General features: G+C 37.8%; 1 protein-coding gene across 1 annotated transcript in view; it reads left to right on the top strand.

Moving 5' to 3' along the window:
- The window catches only part of lin7a (lin-7 homolog A (C. elegans)), a 47,499-nt gene that overhangs the window by 13,553 nt on the left and 13,380 nt on the right, over window positions 1-20,566 (top strand). The window contains exons 2-3 of the mRNA XM_037695957.1: window positions 3,187-3,305; window positions 19,697-19,768. Of these exons, the coding sequence (XP_037551885.1) occupies window positions 3,187-3,305; window positions 19,697-19,768 (191 nt within the window). The remainder of the gene's footprint in view (window positions 1-3,186; window positions 3,306-19,696; window positions 19,769-20,566) is intronic.

Raw genomic sequence — 20,566 nt, forward strand, 5'->3', positions numbered from 1 at the left:
CATATGTATATATATATATATATATATATATATATATATATATATATATATATATATATATATATATATATATATGTATATATGTGTGTATATGTATATACGAGGGTTATTCTACCAGTTTCTGTGCAGCTTCTATGAAGATGCAAATCCAATGAAATTTAAAACTGCCCTTAAGAGTTTTATCCAGAAATGGGCAAAACATCTAATGATCAGTAGCAGCAGAAAACGTCTGTATTTCCACTGTGAGAAGTTCAGCTCCACATGCTGGGTAGACAGTCTTGATGTGGACCAAATAAACGGTGTTAATGAGCATGAAGCAAAAAGAGGCAGAAAAGGGGAAAAACTCAGCTTGGCCTCTTGACCTTCGTTTAACGAGACATAAATGTTCATAACTCGCCTAGACAGACGTGCCCTTGCTGCTTGGAAGTGAGCCAGCTGTTCAAGAACCGTTAAGCATAAGAGTTTGACAAAGTTTCACCTTGACAGAAAACTATGAAGATCTTACTTTCTGTTTCAGAATAAAGTACTCGAGTGAAAGCCCAAGTAGAAAAATAGCCCAAACAAATCTGTTTGTTACAACCTGAATTCCCCAAAAATGTTTTGTAAACTGTATATCAAAGCAGAATGCAATGATGTGCGAATCTAAAAAAAACAACATATTTTACTCACAATGGAATTTTGTAAACATATCAGATGTTTAAACAAGAAATTTTACTATTTTTAGAAGGAAAAAAATGGTATTCTTGGATTTTATGGCAGTAACACTACCCAAAATATACAGAACATGGACATCAAAAAGCTGTAAAAGTATGTGGTGCAGTTAAAAACAACAGTGTGCAATGGATTAGGTTAATTAGCAACAAGTCAGTATGAGGACTGGGTATAAAAAGAGTGTTTTAGAGAAGCTGAATCTCTCAGAAGTAAAGATGGGCACAGGTTCTCTTGTCTGAAAAAACTGACTATAAATTGTGGCGCAATTTTATAAAAATGTTCCTCAACAGAAAATTTGTAAAACCTTAAATTTCCTATCTTCAAAGATCTGATATGGACGTCACTGCGTGGGCTCAGGAACACTTCCACAAATCATTTTCTGTAACTAAAGTTTGCTGTGTCGTCCGCAAATACTGAATACAGCTCTATAATGCAAGAAGAGGTGAACACCATCCAGAAACACCGCCATCTTTGTTGGACCAAAGCTCATTTAAAAAGAAGTGAGGCAAAATGGAAAACTGCTCATACAAATTAAAAGTTGAACTCTTCCATATTAAAGAGTAGAGAAATCATCAGCTCTAGTCTCAGGTAGTTAAAATATTTGCTTCTCTGTTGGTATGGGGGTGCATTAGTGCCTCAGGCAGGGGCAGCTTACACATTTTGGAAAAGTACCACATTTTCTATGTTAACTGTGTTCCACTGTGATCAAAATACACATTTACGGGATATAAAGCATTACATTCTAGTGTTTGTTTTTTTTCTTAAATATTGTGCAACGTGTCAACTATTTTGGATTCGGGGTCTCATTAGAATTCTTTGTTTTACTTAGCTTAAATCACCTAACTTAATATTATCTCACTTGTCTGAAGATGGAGGCTGCATGGTGTGAAATGAAACAGCTTTTATCACAGGGAAGATTTCCCTTCATGCATTGTAAAATCACCCCCCCGCCCCCATATGTTCACTGCCTGCAGAGCAGGAAGCACGAGACAGGCTTCTGTTTTAATAACTCAAAATGGCCGCAATAAAAGGCAGGTTAGTTCAGCACAAAGTGTCATAAAGAAGCTGGCAGATGTTCAACGTGTAAAGGGAGGTAAAAAAAAATGAAAAAATAACAGAACAGGGAGAAATGAAACCAGAGGGCTAGAGTTACTGCTTTATCCTCAGCAGGTAAGATATTGACAGGGTCGAAAGTCTATACAAGTCTGAGCATCAATTATTTAAAAGGAAAAGCATAAAATACAAATACTAAGGTATCTTCTGTACGCATTAGAGATCATAAAGTTGCTTTAAATACTGTATTTTTCCGATTATAGGGCGAATTAAGTGAAACTAAAACATTTTGACAGATTTTTGAGAGATGTGTACCACAACAAATCGGTTTGAAGTCCGTAAGCACAACCAGAATTAATATATAAAGTGCACCTGATTTAAGGCTCACTGTTGATTTTGGAGAAAAATTAAAGATTTTAAATGTGCCTTATAGTCCAAAAATAGTTTGCCAATGATAAAAAGATCAAATTTATGTCTAAAAGTATATGTAAGATCCCCCATTTATTGATTATGTCATCCCAATAAAATAATAAATAATGGTCATCCCTACTTGTAATGTGTTGTTTAGTGTTTTGTAAGTTAAAAGTTTGAAAATGGTATTTTGACTCAATCAGTTTTATATAAAATTGTTAATTCGCCAAATTAATTATTAATTATTATCGAACATAATCATTTGACTTGTTATTTGTGAACGAGGTCCAGATGAACACAACTAGCAACTTAAACTCCCGCTGACACTATAAGAAGAAAAAAAAGTATTTTTGTTATAATTATTATTTGGTTGCAGCACGAAATGTCCTAAAAATCAACATTGTATTAATTTTGGCTCCAAAGCGACTTGTTAATTAGCAGCTCAAACACAAAAGTCCCATTAAAAATGCTTGAGAGAGCCCATAAAAAGTCATCTTATTCAGTGAACAAAATGATAGCTTCTAAAAAAAGAAAAAGAAGTGAAGTTTAGAGCTCCAGTCCATAACGATAAATCACGGTTATCTCGCTGCTTGGCAGAGTGATTTAATTTACATTTCCGTCTCCCATCTTCATCTCATTTCATTTCTCCGAATCAGGCAGGCGGCAAAGACGGTGGAGTGCTCCTTCAGCTTGCAGAAGCTTCGCATTTTTTACATTATAATCAGAAAAATAGATACTTTTAAATAAAGTCCGACTTTTTTCCTGCTGTGCTTTGTTTTCATGCACAGACCTGAGTTAATGCAAACGATTCAAGGATTGCATTCCCGTCCCCACAACTGCTGGCCTTGACTGGGTCTATTTTCATTATAGCGTGCATTGATTTGCTCCAGCCTAGTTGTCATTGCTGTGCTGTTAATGTAATTGAATTTTTTTTTTTTTCACTCTCTCCTCGCCACAAGTGGCCCAAACGTGCATTCACTCATACCAATTGTCTCTCCCTCGCCCTGCCAGATGTTGCCCGGGCTATCGAGTTGCTGGAGAAGCTGCAGGAGTCTGGTGACGTTCCCGGCCACAAGCTGCAGTCTCTGAAGAAGGTGCTGCAGAGTGAGTTCTGCACAGCAATCAGAGAGGTGAGTCAGTGTGATCATGTCCCCTCAGCCATGGACGCCTTTAGATGACCCCTCTATGCAGAAATGTTATAAAGCTCCTTTGGTCAGTCATTGTGCTCAAGGTTCAAAATCATCCTTGTGTTGTTTTTCCATCCATCCATTTTTTTTTTAGCTTTGCCTTCCCTCTTCACCAAAATGGACCGGCACAGAGTCCGCAATACTGCAGATGCACCAATCTGTCTGTCAACCCCATGCCCCATTCTTCCCTCACTTGTGAAAACTCCAAGATACTTGAACTCCTCCCCTTGAGGCAGAACCTCACCCTCGATTTGAAGCGAGCAATCTACCCTTTTCCGACTGAGGACCATGGCCTCAGATTTGGAGGTGCTCATTCTCATCCAAGACGCTTCACACACAGCTTGCGTTTTTTTTCTTTATTATTATGCTATCAAAAAACTGCCATACTTTTATATAGAGAGGGAAATCAAATCTGAAATTTTTGCTTGCGTCTCTGACCGTTTTTAAACATTTTCTGGTCACAAATTTGGTGCGACTGTGACTCAAGCATGGAGTTGTGAATCATTCTGAATTGTCAGCTGCTGATTGGACTTTCACATTATTGTTTTCTTGTTTGTAGTTCATTTTTGTGATCAAAGTACTTCTGCATACTTAGAAATGTCTTTACCATCCACATAACAAAACGTTCGACTCGACCAGGAGCAGTGCGCTATGACTTTCAGTACTTTTAACTTTTTGAATTAGACTAAAGTTCATGCTCAATAATCCAGGTACAAATCCAACAAAGTTCATGCTCAGTAATCCAGGTACATATCCAACAAGGTCCATGCTCAATAATCCAGGTACAAATCCAACAAAGTTCATGCTCAATAATCCAGGTACAAATTCAACAAAGTTCATGCTCAATAATCCAGGTACAAATCCAACAAAGTTCATGCTCAATAATCCAGGTACAAATCCAACAAAGTTCAGTCAGGTCATCTGAGCAGTTTCTTTTTTTTGCTGAGACGTCTCGTACTTCATCCAAGGGACTTCTTCAGTCTGAGAAGCCACAACAAACTGGAGTCCCACAAATACCACACTCCCATAGTGGATAAAAACAGTTTGCTGGTGATACGATGGTTTCTGGCCCGACCTCTCCCTGGTCAACTCCTTTCTGAATTATCTAAACTCTATTTGCAAAACTTTTTGCAATAGAAATACATTAAGATTGCTTCCGGTCCTTATAAAACATTGTCTCTATAAATCTACAGGACCATCTTTGCTACATCTTGCACTCCTTTTAGCTCTTAGAGGGCGTGGTAGCTCAGTGGTCAGTGTGTGTTTTTGTAATCTTGACGTTGTAGGTTCGAGCCCAGGTTGAGTCAGGAAGAGCATCTGATTAAAGACAAATGCTAAATCGTACTAGCAAGTTCGCTCGTTGTGGCTACTGCAGCTGGGGAAAAACAATCATTAACTTTTAGCTAGATGTTTGCTAAATTTAACTTTTAGTTATGAATTTTTGTTATTAGTTATTTATTTTTTATGGTTTTGGTCATTTTAGCTTTCACATATGGTTTTTCTCATTCTAGCTTTTAGCAACAATGTTTCCTCATGTATGTTTTAGCATGTTTAACAGTTCTGCTAATTTTAGCTTTTCTTTAAATTTTCTCAGCTTTTAGTTGCAATTTTACTGACTTTAGCGTTTATATTCGTTGAACTTTAACAGCTCAGTTAATTAATTCTTCAACAAATTTCAGCAGTCATTCAGCACCATGACATTTTTTTATTTTTTTATTTACTGAATATTTTCTTGTCCCATTTTTTAATTCATGTTGAAACACCGCTCTGACATAATTAATCTGGACAATTTCCTCTGCCAACTTTAAGGAATTACTGTGAAACCTTTTCATTAAAATGCTGGTGCAATAAGCAGCATGTGCACGGTCAAAGAAATACGTTGCCTTGGGTTGATCGGTGGCCTGACTAAACTCGTAAATATGCAGGGAAACAGTCTATGAAGGTAAAAGACTTCAAAGATAAAACATCAATTTCTGAGAAAAAGGGAGTTTCTCTGAAATTAAATGATGTGTTAATTAAAATAAATCCCAAATTGATAAGAAATAAACACATTTTCACCCATAAAATGTAAAGATAATCTTTGCATATGATGGACTTATGACCTGTCCAGAGTGAACCAGTGGGCAGCAGTGACCCCCGTGACCTGAAAAGGAAGAAGTGGGTAAAGATGATGGATAGATAATCTTTATAAAGTTTTTTTTTTTTTCCAATGAGACAGATTCTTATCTCTTGATGGCCTCATGATTATTTCTCTTCCATAAGAAAAAAAAATTCTAATAAAATTTATATTGATCTGTTCTATTATTTGCTGTCCTTATTCTAAGTGTTGTACTACAAATTGTGTTCAACAAAGCTGGGCATTCTTTTTGTGGCCTGACTTTATAAAACCTTCACTAAGACATAATGGGAGTTGTTTAGACTTTTGCTCAGACATTTTTTTTTCTTTATATTTATCTATATGAAAAAGGGGTGTTACACACATCACTTGACACTTTTTACACTTAAAAAATGTCAAAGTTATTAAAAACACAGCATGAAAGGATAAATGTATTTACAGTTAGGACAGGTTTAGCTGAATGTTGCAATGTTAGTTTATAAAGCAGCAAGTTAAAGTAGATGAAATGTCCGAAACTCTTAAGTCTAAACTCTTTCCATAATGTGCAAATCACTACGCAGAGCAAATCAAATAAATATTATAATAATGAGCCTAAATATTATGTGATATAGACTCTAGCTGTCATGGTTAATTGACTCAAGCCTATATAATTACAGGTAATGGACTTCTCAGCAAATCCAGACAAAACGCAAAGATGTTCACATCAGTTCATCGGTTTATTTTATGGTTTTTATAGTAATGTCTCATAGGCTTTTTATTCTCTCTACTATATTTTCACTAAACCTTCGTAATGATGCAATGTAAGAAATGTGTTTGTGAGCACTCTGAAGTTTCCAAGCACATTCATAATTTATGTCCTTTTGAGAAATTTGTCACTTCGTTAAAAATATTCATTAAAAAAGTTCTGATCAAACGTCTTTTTTTTTTACAAAAGAACAATACTCATAGCTTCAATATTTGTAGATTAAATGATTAAATGAAAATACGTCCCTACGTAAACATTATATAGCGGTTAAAGTTGGCTATTTAAGCACCCCACATTGGATCAACAGCTACATGTGGTACACTGAATGGCATTTAAGATAACAAAATATGTTTGTTTGTTTTTGTTTTTAATTACCAATTTGATGTTTATTTTAAAATATTAAAGCACCAGGCAGACATAAAAGTTTTTGCAGTCTGATTTTCTGTTTGGGATGTAATTGAGACAATAATCAGTGAGAACATGGAGCTTTTTAATGACAATTTAGGCAGCAACTAAGCTCCAGAACAGGGGGCTGTGGAGAAAGTGATGAGTTCAGCTTCTGTTACCATGGCGATCTAGATGAGCTTAAAGAGAGACTCCTCCACGATAATGAAAACGTTGACTTTCAGCTCAACGAATTTGTAGGGATTGTGGTTTGTGTCTTGGTCTCTAGCCTCATCTTGTGTTGTATTTATGTCCTGTATTCTGTTCCATAGTTTCTGTTTTCTATAGTGTTTGTGTTTTCCTAGTGTAAGCCTCCATCTGGTGTTGTGTCTCTGTTCCTGCACTCCCTGGTTTCCCAGTTCATCATTTCCCCTGATGTGTTTCAGCTGTGTGTCCTCACAGGTGTTTTGTCTCATTAGTCACTGTATATAGTCTGTGTCTCTGCATTAGTCCTTTGTCCTGCCATTGTAAGCTGTCCACTGGTGATTTCCTGTCTGCTCCTTGTAATTCATGTAAGTTCTGCTGCATCAACAGCCCTTTTGAATTCTTGTAAATAAATACTTTATTTTATAAACTCCCGAGTCTTGGACTGTCTGCATCATTGGGTTTACCTGCACTGACAGTTTTACAGTTTTAGAGCAGAGTGTGTGAGAGAAGAGAGACAGAGACACATCTCAGCTGCACACTGTCTGAACCGACTTTTTTGGGGGGGGTGGTCAGAGAGACAGACACACATCTGAGCCGTGCGCTGTTTGTACTGACAATTTTCTTGTGGCGGGGGTGCGTTCAGCGTGAGGGTTCAGCATGAAGGAAGAGGCTGCCTTTAGCGTTTTAGCTAGCACATCTGCATTGCAAGCTGCTAGTTTAGCATTACGTCAGTGCTGACAGGTGGTTGGGGGTGGGGTGGGGGTTCGGTAGACGGGGTGCTCGGTTCTGTTGATGGGGCGGGGCGCCCCGCTTGTATAATAGTAGGGGAAACACTGGATTTATTATAACAGGTTTTCTGTTTTTGGAATAGTCTGGATCAACATACAAAGAAGGCCTCGTCAGGCTGCTGCCTATGTGAAGGTTGGTTCGTGCTTTGTGGACTCAAAATCAGCTGATTTATGAGCGAAACTGTAAGTTGGAAGTGATTTGAATCGCAGGCCACCTGCGGCTTTGGGACTCGTCAGCATGAAAACGACCTTGAAGAGCCTCGTAAGCACGGACCAGCAAAATGCACCCTAATCTGGCCATTTCGGACCTTGGAAAGTTATCAGTACAGACTCAAGGCTTACAGAAAAGTAGTCTGCCTGAATAAATCAACAATTGTGGTTATCTGAATTGGACTCCCCGGCTGGCCTCGAAACAGGCCGACTTATACATTTCTCCTGGGAAATGTGTAAACTAAGGAAAAGCTTTGTCTATCAAACCCCACCCACCCCCCCTTCTGTGGATGCTTATCAGAATTGAGCCGGCTGACCATCATCTTATCAGGACAATGGACTATCTGTTAGTGCTTCATGGACTGCCTTGTCTTAAATATATATGTAATGTGTTCATAAATGTACTTGGCTGGCAGAGTTTTTTTGATGTCTTAAATTTTGCCCTGTAAGGACAAGGTGTGAAGAGATCTTTTTTGTAATTCCACTATCCTCTCCTCATGGCTTTGTCCCTTTTTCTATCTAAAAAAAAATGTATTCTGAATAAGAATAAGAAGGCCGCGCTGTATAGCAGCAGCTTTGTGCACTCCGTCCATCTTTCGAATGGCTGTACGGACATATTCTTGTTGTGTCTCGGTGCAATGATAATAAAGCTTATTCTGATTCCGATTCTGATTCTGTGGTCCTACTGGTGTTGCTTAACCATTAAAGAAAATTGTTTATACCCTAAAATCCCTTTAAACAGCTGATAACTTCTTTAGTCGTTTATGCCTTTCTTGAAGATGAAAAATAACTCTCCCTGATGGTTGACGATTGAATTACTCCAAGTAAAACCTATTCAAATGCTGCTGTTGGTGCTTTGAAACCCAACCAGCTTGAAAGCACAACAACAAAAAGTGTTTTTCACCTTTAAGTCACTGTTGGGCTACATCCATCAAAAAGCGACGGCAGCTTAATGAAAACGTCAGAACGTATTGCTCTGCCTTCCTACAGCTGAAGTTTAATAACAAAACTCAGTGGTTTATTTGATTATTTTTATAGCTTGACTGCATAAAATAAGGATCACAGCACCAGAAAACATCAGAAGCCTTTCTTTGAATTGAAAACTCGATAAGCTCTTTATGTTGAATTTTAATTAAGCTAATGACTTTTAGTGCCTTTACTTTAATGACATTTCACAGAGACAGAGTATAGTGTGCATCATAAAACACAAGCTCTTGGTTTTCTCCTCTTGTTAAAGAGTTTTTATTCACGAGCAGCCCCAGACGTCCTCCCACTGATTCATCAGTGCAACAGTATTCATCAGGAGGACAGGCGTACAAAGCAAATCAGAACACTCTCAACACGTTGCTACACAGGCTGATAAGCACATATCTTGTATGTTTACTGCTCCGTCCGTTGTGATAGATTATAACGTTCACAGTGATGTGCTGCGTGTTAATCAAGCAGTGGTTTAAAGAGCAGGAAATGTGGTGACAGAGGTTTTTTTTTTTTTTTTTTTACCAGCTAAAGGAACAAGGAATTTGGGCCTGAAGTGAGACAGTAAAGGTGTTTAGTATGTTGGAGCGATCTTCACAATTACACAACCTTCGTTTAACCTTCACCAAGCTCCCAGAACATTCAGCGACAATTAATTCTGCTCAAGTTTAGGTTTTGAAGGAATGTTAAATAAAAAGTGAATATTTTGTAGTTTTGCAAGGAACTTTTAAATAAAAGGTTTTACTAGGTTCCCTGAATAGTTTTACTCATTTTTACTTGCTGTCATAAAAGTTAAGCAAGAATGACTTTAGCTCAGTTATTTTTCCAGATATTGAACTGAATTTTGATGTGGTAGTACATGATCATCCATCCATTATCTTCTGCTTGTTCCAAAGTCAGGTAGTGGGGGCAGCAGTTTCAGCAGGGAGGTCCAGACATCCCTTTACACAGCCACTTCTTCCAGCTCTTCTAGGAGGATTCCAAGGCGTTCCCAGGCAGCATGCCCTGGGTCTTCCCTGGGGTCTCCTCCCAGTTGGGCATGCCTGGAACCATCCTTACCAGATGCCAGAACCACCTCAACTGGCTCCTCTCAATGTGGAGGAGCAGCGGTTCTACTTTGAGTCTCTCCTGGATAACTGAACATCTCACCCTGCCTCTAAGGGAGTGTCCAACTACCCTGTGGAGGAAATTTATTTCAACCGCCTGTATCCGCAATCTCATTCAGTCACTATCCAGAGTTTGTGACCATAGGTGAGGTTAGGAACATAGACTGACAGTTAAACAGAGAGCTTTACCTTACAGCTCAGCTCCCTCTTCACCACAATGGACCGGCACAGAGTCCGCAATACTGCAGACACTGCACCAATCCATCTGTCAATCTCACGCTCCATTCTTCCCTCACTCGTGAACAAAACCCCGAGCTACTTGAAATCCTCCATTTGAGAAAGAACCTCACCGTCAACCAGAAGAGAGCAATCCACCCTTTTCCAGTTGAGGACCATGTCTTCTGATTTGGAGGTGATGATTTTCATTCCAGCCGCTTCACACTCAGCTGCAAACTGCTCCAGTGAGAGCTGAAGATCACGGCACGATGACATCAACAGGACCACATCATCTGCAAAGAGCAGAAATGGAATCCTGAGGCCACCGGAAACCCTCCGCCCCCTGGCTGCACTGAGAAATTCTGTCCATAAAAGTTATGAACAGAATCTGTGACATTAGCGAGTCCAACTCCCACCCTGAAGGGGTCCAACTTACTATCGGCAATGAAAACAAAACTCTTGCACCACTTGTATAGGGACCGAACAGCTCGTAACAACGAGCCCCCAATCATACTCACGGAGCACCCCCCACAGTTTACCCTAAGGAACACGTTCAAAAGTCTTCTCCAAGTCCACAAGACACATGTAGACTGGATGGGCAAACTCCCATGACCCCTCGAGGACCCTAGTGAGGGTAAAGATCTGATCCAGTGTTCCACAGCCAGAATGGAACCATAGATATGATCATATCAAACATACTTTATTGCTAAAATATTAGCAAGATCTTTGTTTAAAACCTATGTAATCAATGTGCATTCCTTCAAGAAATGCTGCTTTCATTGAACTATTATTGGATCTTTTTAACTAAGCCACATTTATAAAAGAAAATACAATTTAGATAGTTTATTGATATTTAAATATTTGCATTTTTCATCAAACCTTTTGTTACTAAAGGACATACTTTGACTCGTGAGTACAGATAATGTCAGCTGTTCCTAAAAAATGATTTGGCATGAAACATGTTTCAACACTAGATTTGGTCACAAAGCTGACAGTGGCGCTAAAAATAAAATATTCCATAAAAATGGTCAAAATCAAACCGTCTTCAGCGCACTTTGATTGTTCTCCCTTATGCTTTAAGATGTTTGTTCGTTGCACAGCTGACACCCCAGTTCCTTGTAACATGAAATGTGTAATGTCAAACACATGCCTGATTTAACCACCAGCGCATGACCTTTAATATAAAGGTGAAATAAATCAACAACATACACGCACAATCGCAACAACTAAATTTGCCCATGTATTACCAATGCTCTTGGTACCACAGCAAAGGACATTTTGTCACAAAGCTTTGCGTTCTCTTGAAAGCTCAAAAGCTGTACCTTTAGTTTGCTAAAAATAAAAAACAAAATGCACTTGTCTGAAAGAAGATGAAAGCTTTGCACCAACAACAAATCTAAAGATATCCTTGAATATACCATGGTAGATGGAGCAGTTAAAGCTTCAAGTTCTTTTGGCACCTCAAGACTGTCACATTTTTAGCAAAGCAAAATGTTTCAGAATCATCCATTCCATTTATATATGCTGCCTAACAATGGTAATACAATTTCAAACCCCTGATCCAGAATGTGGTGTCCATGAACAGGATCTCAATAGTCATGGAGGGTGTCTGGTTTGAGCGCCATAAGGTTTTGCACATCGTGTGATTCTGTTGGCATCTTCAGGCCATGAACATCAACTTTAGAGATAAGGTGAGGAAGTCTGCTGAGGTGGTTTGGGAATCTGTTTGGGATGCCTCCTGGTTGCCTCACTCTGGAGGGATTCTAGACGTATCCCACTGGGAGGAGGGCAGAACTGGAAGTCTCTGAAAGGATATGTTCTCTCTGGTCTGGGAATACATTGGAATTCACAGATGGAGATGGGGAATGTCTCTAGGAAAAGGGATGTATGGGTTTCCCTCCTGGACTTGTTGCCTCCACAACCTAACAAGAAAAAGCAAAGTGAGGGCAGAATTTCATGAGCTTATGCTCTGGAGAGATCGGTTGATATTGAAATTGGGTCACAAGTTAATGTGAGACCCAACTGGCTGAAGCGATGTGACTTAAAGAGGAAGGATCGATTGGGGTGTTTGAAAAATATTGAGTACCAGAACAGTTTGTCCAGAAGTTGTAAACTTTGCATACATTGATTAGATTGTCCACTTCACATAAGAGAAAACTGCCGTTCAATGAAAAAATGAGAAGTACTATATGTAGTGCTATACGTATAAGTGAACTATTGGGCATCATAATGCCAAAATGTGGCCAAAGTTTCAAACTGAGGAACTGGTATTTGTACGAAGGGCATGTTTGATACTGACAAAGTGTGATTTTCATCATTTTCTTGTCGGTGTCTGCTCATAACAATGAAAATGTCACTGATGGTGGAATCAAAGGTACTCCACTATTCTGTCCTCCCACAGCTCAGCTCTGATCTGGTCTGTTCACTCCTTGTACATCCTGGTACCGAAGCTCGTCTGGCGATCGGCTGACTGGCCTCAGTGCCAGTCTCTGGAGTGCGGTGACATGGACACACACAAAAAAACAGAAATGAAATGATCAGCAGCAGCTATTCACCAAGGGGCATAAAGGCACACTGCTTCACTCGCAGAGAGCTGGCTATACACAGTCACCAGGGAAACCATTGGTGCTCAGAGAATACCAGGCTGGAGCCAAAAGAACATGATTTATGGAAAAGAAACAAGACAATTTCTGTGCTGTGTCAGCTCAACCAACATTTATTTATTCACATAACTTTATTAGTTTGTTAGATTACAAGAATATAGAGCGTAGATTATTGTGTGAATGTTTATGAAGCAGTCACACTACTGAGATCCATTTTTCTTCCGAACATTTTTCAGCTAGTTCCTTGTCCCACAGTGTTCAAGCTATTTCAACAAATTATGTATCAAAACATTCAGCTCTTTCAGGATAATCGTGCGATGACGTTGGGTATTGGTGCAACTTTAGTTTTTGAAATATTTAGCCTTTTCTGCCATTTTTTTTTCTCATAGAAAATTAATTGAACTCATTTTACATCCTTCAACTTTTAGATCTGTTTATAACCTTTTACTGCTCCTTTCACATATTTTCCAGTTCAGCTTCGTTCAGCTTTCTAGCTTACTATTTCTAGCTTACTATTTCAGCTACTATTTAGCTGTTTTCATGCTAATTTAAGATTTTTCAGCTAATTCCACATTTTATGCACTCAAACTTTTTTCAGCCTAATTCAGCAAAAATGTGCTCTCTCCACTTCTTTCTAGTAATTTAAGTTTCTGTTTTTTTAGCTACTTTTCAACCTTTTATTATTATCGTTATTATTGCTGATTTCAGCTTTTTGTCAGATAATTTCCATTTTTCAAGGATTCAAGGATATTTTTTTATTGTCATACCAGCTCACATTTGCATGTTTATGGTACGAAATTTGGACTCAGGTCCCAGATCAAGAAGCCTAACAACTATCAAATAAATAAAGTTTTAAAAAAATGTAAGATGAAGCTGAATTAAGTGTGGCTCGAGTTCAGCAGTCTGTCTGCTGCAGGGAAGAAACTGTTTCTGAGACTGAGGGTCTTTTTTGTGCTCATTTCTGCTTCTTTCAGCCTAATTGGGCAAACATGGTCTTTCTGATTTTATTAAGCTATTTTTAGCTTGTTCTACCTTTTCAACTAGCTTTTTCTTTTTAGCTTTTTTTTTTTAGCTGATTTCAGCTGTTTTCAGATCCATTCAAGTTTTTTATGGTAATTTCTGCTACTTTCAGGCTAATTAACTTATTTATGCTAATTTCAGCTTGTTATGCTTGTTTCAGCTTTTTTCTGCTAGTTTATACTATTTCGGCTACTATTTAGCTGCTTATATGCAAATGTTTGCTTTTTCAGTTATCCCACTTTTTATGAACTCATTTCATCTCTTTCCACTTCATTCTGGTAGTTTAAACTTCTTTCTGCCTTTTTAGCTTCTTTTCAGCTATGTTTGCTAATTTCAGCTTTTTAGCTAATTTCCTAATTTTTGTGCTTATTTCTGCTGATGTAAACCTAATTCAGCAAACATATGTTCTTTCTGATTTATTCTGCTACTTTCGGCTAGTTGTTCATTTCAGCTACATTTCAACATGTCTTTTTAGCCAATTTCAGCTGTTTCTCAACAAGTTCTTCTGCAATAAGCATTCACACTGCATTTTCGAAATGCAACTTCTCTAGTTATGGTTATGCAGAATATTAAAGCAGGCCGTGTGGAACGGGGTGTTCTCAAATTATTATTTTTGATGCAATCAGAAAATACATTTTTTGAATAGAAGCAATTTTGTTTGCGAGAGGATTTAAAAGGCTGAAATATTTTGTTGAAAGGGAAACTGTTTATTTGTTTTAACATTTTAGATGGTTTTTTTTTTTTCAGTTTCAAACAAAATCGCTCACACTGACTCCATCAGTTTCAAGCTGAGTAAAAATATTACCAAGATTGATTTTATTCCACCATCATTTAATCCTCACTTTTCAAAGTTAATGTAGCTCATTTTAATGTGCTCACCTCATCTAGCCATTTTGATTTAACTCACTTCCTGGCACTTCATCAAAGAAGATGATATTTCTAACTGTAATATGATTGTTGCCTTTGCACGTGTAGCTCATTTCACAATGAAAGGCCCCTTTAAATCCTGTTGGTCCACCTAAGAGCCAGATGTTTTTGTATTTATTTCCAAGACAGATGATTTTACAAACTATGATTCTGTCTTGTTAAATGTGACAATGCAGATGTCAGTGTTAGGAATCACCAGCCGGAAAAAACAGCAACATCACCGTCGCAAAGAGACGTGACAAAGAGTTTGATAATGTGATTGTCTTTTTACGCCGTGCTCTTCGAAGATGAGAAAGGAGGGAGTTGTCAGGGTCAATCAGCCTTGCAAATGGCAAAGGAAGGACACAAGGCAGTTGACTGGAGGAGCTAACCAGCTAGAAATGATTGAATGCAGGAAATTAGCTCTGCGTTGAGTCAGGGTCCCACTCAGCAAATGTAGAAAGTGTATTAAGTCGCCCAGAGTGATGGAATCTGACTACAGCGTTAAAATCCATGAATCTGTTGATTCTCTACATTGCTAGAGATTTCCATCCAATCAGCATGACAGCCTCTACCCCTGCTAACTTTTTAACCAAGTGCAGGTCTTGATTGTGCTTGTATATTAATGGAGGCAATCAGTTGTTAGAAAATTCACAACAAGCAAGATCTTGTACGGAAGTGGTTTCACAATTATTGTGTGAATGTTTATGAAGCGGTCACACTATTTTGATCCATTTACTGTACATTGTTCGGCATGTTTCTCTTTCCACAATGTTTGTGCTATTTTCAACAATAATATATCAAAAAGCATTCAGCTCTTTCAGGACAATCCTGCCATGACTTTTAGTATTTATGCAACTTTAGCTTTTTGAAATATTTAGCCTTTTCTGACGTTTTTTTTTCCTCAGAGAAAATGAATTGAGCTCATTTTACATCCTTCAGATCTTTAGATCTGTTTCCAACCTTTTACTGCTCCTTTCACATTTTGTTCTGCTTCAGCTTCTTTCAGCTTCCTTGAGCAAATTTAGGCTTTATTTCAGCTACTTCCAGTTAATTTCAGCTGTTTTTTCAGCTGTTTTGTTCTAATTTCTGCTACAATTTTGTGTTTCTTGTAACTTCTTCTAACTCAGCTAATTTCAGATAAATTCAAGTTTTCTGTGGTAATTTTTGCTCTTTAAAACCTAATTAACTTCTTTCTACTAATTTCTGCTTATGCTCCTTTTGTTTTTTTTTCCCTGCTAGTTTCAGTTATTTCAGCTACTATTTAGCTGTTTTATACTATTTTTTAGCTTTTTCAGCTAAATCCACTTTTTTTTTTTAGCTCATTTCAGCTCTTTCCATTTCCTTCTGGTAGTTAAAGCTTCTTTCTGCCTTTTCAGCTACTTTTCAGCCATTTATTTATGCTAATTTCAGCTTCATTTTTTTTAGCTAATTTTATCATTTCTGTGCTCATTTCTTCTAATTCAAATCTAATTCAGAAATATGTGTTCTTTCTGTTTTCTTCTGCTAATTTAGGCTTTTTCTTCATTTTCAGCTAAAATTCAGCATGTTATTTTTTTTAGCTAATTCAAACCGTTGTTCAGCAATTTCTTCAGCAATAAGTATTCACATTGCATTTTCGCAGGAAATGCAATTTCTCGTTTGTGATTGTGTTGCTTTGATGTATTCTAGGAATATTATAGTTTAAAACATTAATAATATATATATAAATTCTTTACCAAAATTGTATTTATATAGGAAAAAAACAGGACCTTCATTTTTTACTTACTAACACAGTAACTTATTTTGAAGTGACAAAGTATTTAGATTTGAAAATATGTTGTCGGGTGAATGTGTATAAAGTTTTTTTTTTTTTTTTTTTTTTCTGGACGTCTGGAGTTTATGTGTTCAAAAAAAAAGAGGGTCTTATTACTCCTTGCTGTCTAGCAGATGATGCTTCTGGCTTCTTTTAGCATTGTTCTAATGTTGCTTTTATCAAGTGCAGGCAGCTGTGTTCAGCCAAACATCTAGTCAAACATTCACGTTTCATCTTCAACACTTACTAGTGAAAACAGTGAAGAGCTGAGATCATAAATACTCCAAGCCGCTCCCTTTAAGCTGAAAGAATACATGCATAGAAATATAGCTTTATTGTGTATCTATAAGGGGACAAGCATTGTATCATTTGCAGCCAACTTTTCAGACCATTTTGTATGACAAAACATAAATGCTATAACCTCCAGCTACTTTTTGTAACCGTTCAGATCAAATGAGAGTCACTGGGCAGAAGACGTCCAAATGTTATCTCTTAAATCATGAACTGTCTCAGCAAAATGTGCCCAGTAAGAGACCCAGAAAATCTTTTCCCTGGCGTCACTGCCTTTCAGCTCACTTCTGTGCCACTTTCTTCATGCAGCAGATGCCAAACATTGCGTAAGCAGAGCAGCTCTATCTGCAAGACTCCTGTCATGCTTGAATGAGGCAATTAATTCACATTTGCATTATCGAGAACAAGGTTTAAAGCCCCCTAAAGCTATTATTTATTTTAGACAGATAAAACTATTGTCTTTTACTCCAGTTCTGAAATGAGTTGAGAGGAAGAGACAGTTGAAGAGAGGATAAATAGCTTTAAATTTGCAGGAGTGATTCAATTAAGGGACAAATGAGAGGAACACATGAAAACAGAGGTTTATGAAGACCTTTTGCAGCATTTAGAAGGCTGTGCTCAGCCTCAGAGAATGCAGAGGTGGAAGAAATCCTTAAGAAAAAAAAAAAGGCATGTAAGGGGATATATGGACTTTAAGCCTCTTTTTTAAAAAGCCAGCATTAAAAACTCACAGAAATGCAGTGCAGTCTGAAATGTAGAGCCACACATTCACAATCTGCTCATTTGCTCTTTGAGAAGCCTGAGCAAACAAGCTGACAGAAGCTCAGGGATATATTTTCCTGCCTCTTTGAGATCCCTACATAAAAGCATCTCGAGGTTTGTATCCTATAAGTACACACCTCTCAGATGGTTCTGAAACCCAGAGCTTTGTAACGTTGTACAGCGAAGCTGCTCGGCATGTTCGCCTCCAACAAACTGCTGTGCTTTGATGAGAGACACGAACCAGAAGCCAAAACAAATGACGAAAATTATTTTCCTGACAACAAATGTAATTATCATTTTTTATGTTGTTTTACAAAAGCTCCATTTCGTTATTCACAATAAATAATTATGCGTAACTGAATTAACTAATTATCTTTATAGGTTTCTTCACGTCAATTGTGCCAGCTCAGTAAAAAAAAAGTACATAATCTGAGTTTTTATCATCAGCGCATTGATCATTTTAAAATCCTATTCTTCACCCAACTGTCCAACGGGTACAGCTCATTATCTGAAAACAGGAATGGTGGGGGCATGAATTTTTCCTGCCATACATCAGTTCATGCCACTACTTAAACTTTGAATTCTGCAGATTAGTAGAAATGTAGAAAAAGGTCAAACTACGAGCATTGCACCAAATATTTACATCTGATTTTATGATTAAAAAAATATATATTAATAAGCACAACATGTCTAAGAAGTGCCTGCAGGAATCAATGGGATCAACAAGACCTGAAAACCTTACATAAATGCAGTTCAAATAGCAGTCTTATTTTACATGTCATCGTTTTAACAATATCCGTCTTACTTTTCTACCTTGGAAACCTTCAGTTTAAAGGTTGGATTTATATCTGCAGCTGAACGGTAAAGGTCTTCACAGATTCTGTCTGCTCCAATAAATACAGATTTTATTTATTATTATTGCTTCTTCAATCAACTGGGAATTCAAAAACCAGTGACTTAGAGGTCCCAAATGTCATGAAAGTGGATGATCTTGACTTCAGAAGATATATCGGAAGATTAACAATAATACCATACCATGCCATGCCATGCCATACCATGCCATATCATACCATTCTATGCCATGCCATGCCATGCCATACCATACCATTCCATGCCATGCCATGACATGCCATGCCATGCCATGCCATACCATGCCATACCATACCATTCCATGCCATGCCATACCATACCATACCCCTTTATTTTTTATTTATAAAGCACTTAAAAACAGCAACAAGACCAACTATTGTGCTGTACAGCAGAAACAAACAAGCAAAGCACACAGCAAAAAAATACATAGATTCAAATTGAAAAAAATAAATAAATAAATGGCTAACATTGTTGAACACAGACAGGCTAAAAACAAATCACACAGTGTCAAAAGCCAGGGAATAAAAGTGGTTTTTTTTAAGTGAGACAAAAACTGTGAGGGGGGGGTAAATCATACCACAGTCTTGGTCCTGCAATACTGTCACCTCTGAGCTTAAGATGGGTTCCTGGAACCAATACAAGCATCTGATCTGCTGACCTCAGAGAGCGCTGTGGGACATATGGCTGCAGCAGATCAGTGAGATAGGAGGGGGCAGAACTGTTCAGAGATTTAAAAGCATAAAGAAGGATATTGAACTGAATTTGATAGTGAACCAGGAGCCAGTGCAGTGAGGCTAAAACTGGTGAACTCCCTTCACTGGTGATCATAAATGGGTATCTTAGTGCTTAAGGCTGTTTGTGCAATGTTTATGCTTATATGCATAACTAGAGATAATCATGGTAAAAGTCTTTACTACCTTGTTTCTGTGATGTGGAAACTTATAACACCACATCAGTGCTGTTAATTTAATTGTTAATATGTTATAAACAAGGGTGCTGGACAAATAAAAAAAACATACAAACCAAATGATTGACATGATGCATTACCCTATAATCCTCTTCTTTTATTTTATTCATATTCACTTTCTCTGCCATTTGCAGAATGTCAACCTCTTATTTTAGGTTACAGAGGTCATCACTGAATCTGACAAACTTATGCATTCACATGGTCATGGTAAAAGGGAATGTGTTGCACCAAATTCTCATCAGTCAGTTGTTGAACAGTGAATCGTAAACCTGTGCTGCCAGTTGTGAAGGAAGCAAGCAGTGAAAATGAACCAAGTATTGATTTTATATTTCAGCCATGTATAATTACACCCGTCTCTCTTCATTTCTTTCAGGTCTACCAGTACATGCATGAAACAATTACAGTAAATGGCTGCCCAGAGTACCAGGCGAGAGCCACAGCTAAGGTAAGAACTACCTTAATTCATTTGGACGTCCAGGGTTTGGAGTCAAACATGATGCATCAAAGCTGAAAACTGCACCTAATAGTGGTGGATTGTCTATAAAACACATCACCCAGTGATATTATCTTTTATTTTCTCTCACCAAAGTGAAATTAAATTATTAAAGTAGTTTCTTTGTGAACAGCTGTCATTAAGAGCACAATTAAACAAGTGACTGTACTAAAAGTTAATTGCCTCATAATAAAACACTATCTTAACATTAGCTTTTATTTTATTGCTTCAACATGGGGCAGCACAGTGGTGCAGGAGTTAGAGCTGTGGCCTCTCACCAAGGAGGTTGCAGAATCTCCTCCCAGCCTGGGGCCTTTCTGGGTAGAGTTTACATTTTCTCCCTGTGCACACGTGGGTTTTCTCTGGGTGGTCCAGTTTCCTCCCACAGACCAAAAAACATGCACATTAGGTTCATTGGTATCTATAAATTGTCTCTAGGTGTGAGTGAGAGCATGAATGTTTGTCTCTATGTGTCCCTGTGATGGACTTGCAACCTGTCCAGGGTGTCCCCCGCCTCTTTCACTTTGCTGGACATGGACATTAGCTGCCCTGCAACCTGGAAAGGGAAAAGCAGATAAAGAAGACGGACAGACAGATGGACAGATATCAAACGGACGGTAATACAGATACCATGGACAGACATACAGATACCATATATACACCATAGGTAGATAGATACATACATACATACCATGATAGATATATACATACCGTAAATTCATAGATACATAATGTAGATAGATGCATACA

Source organism: Nematolebias whitei, chromosome 22 (assembly GCF_014905685.2).
Source record: "Nematolebias whitei isolate Nwh7 chromosome 22, NemWhi1, whole genome shotgun sequence".
NCBI lineage: Eukaryota > Metazoa > Chordata > Actinopteri > Cyprinodontiformes > Rivulidae > Nematolebias > Nematolebias whitei.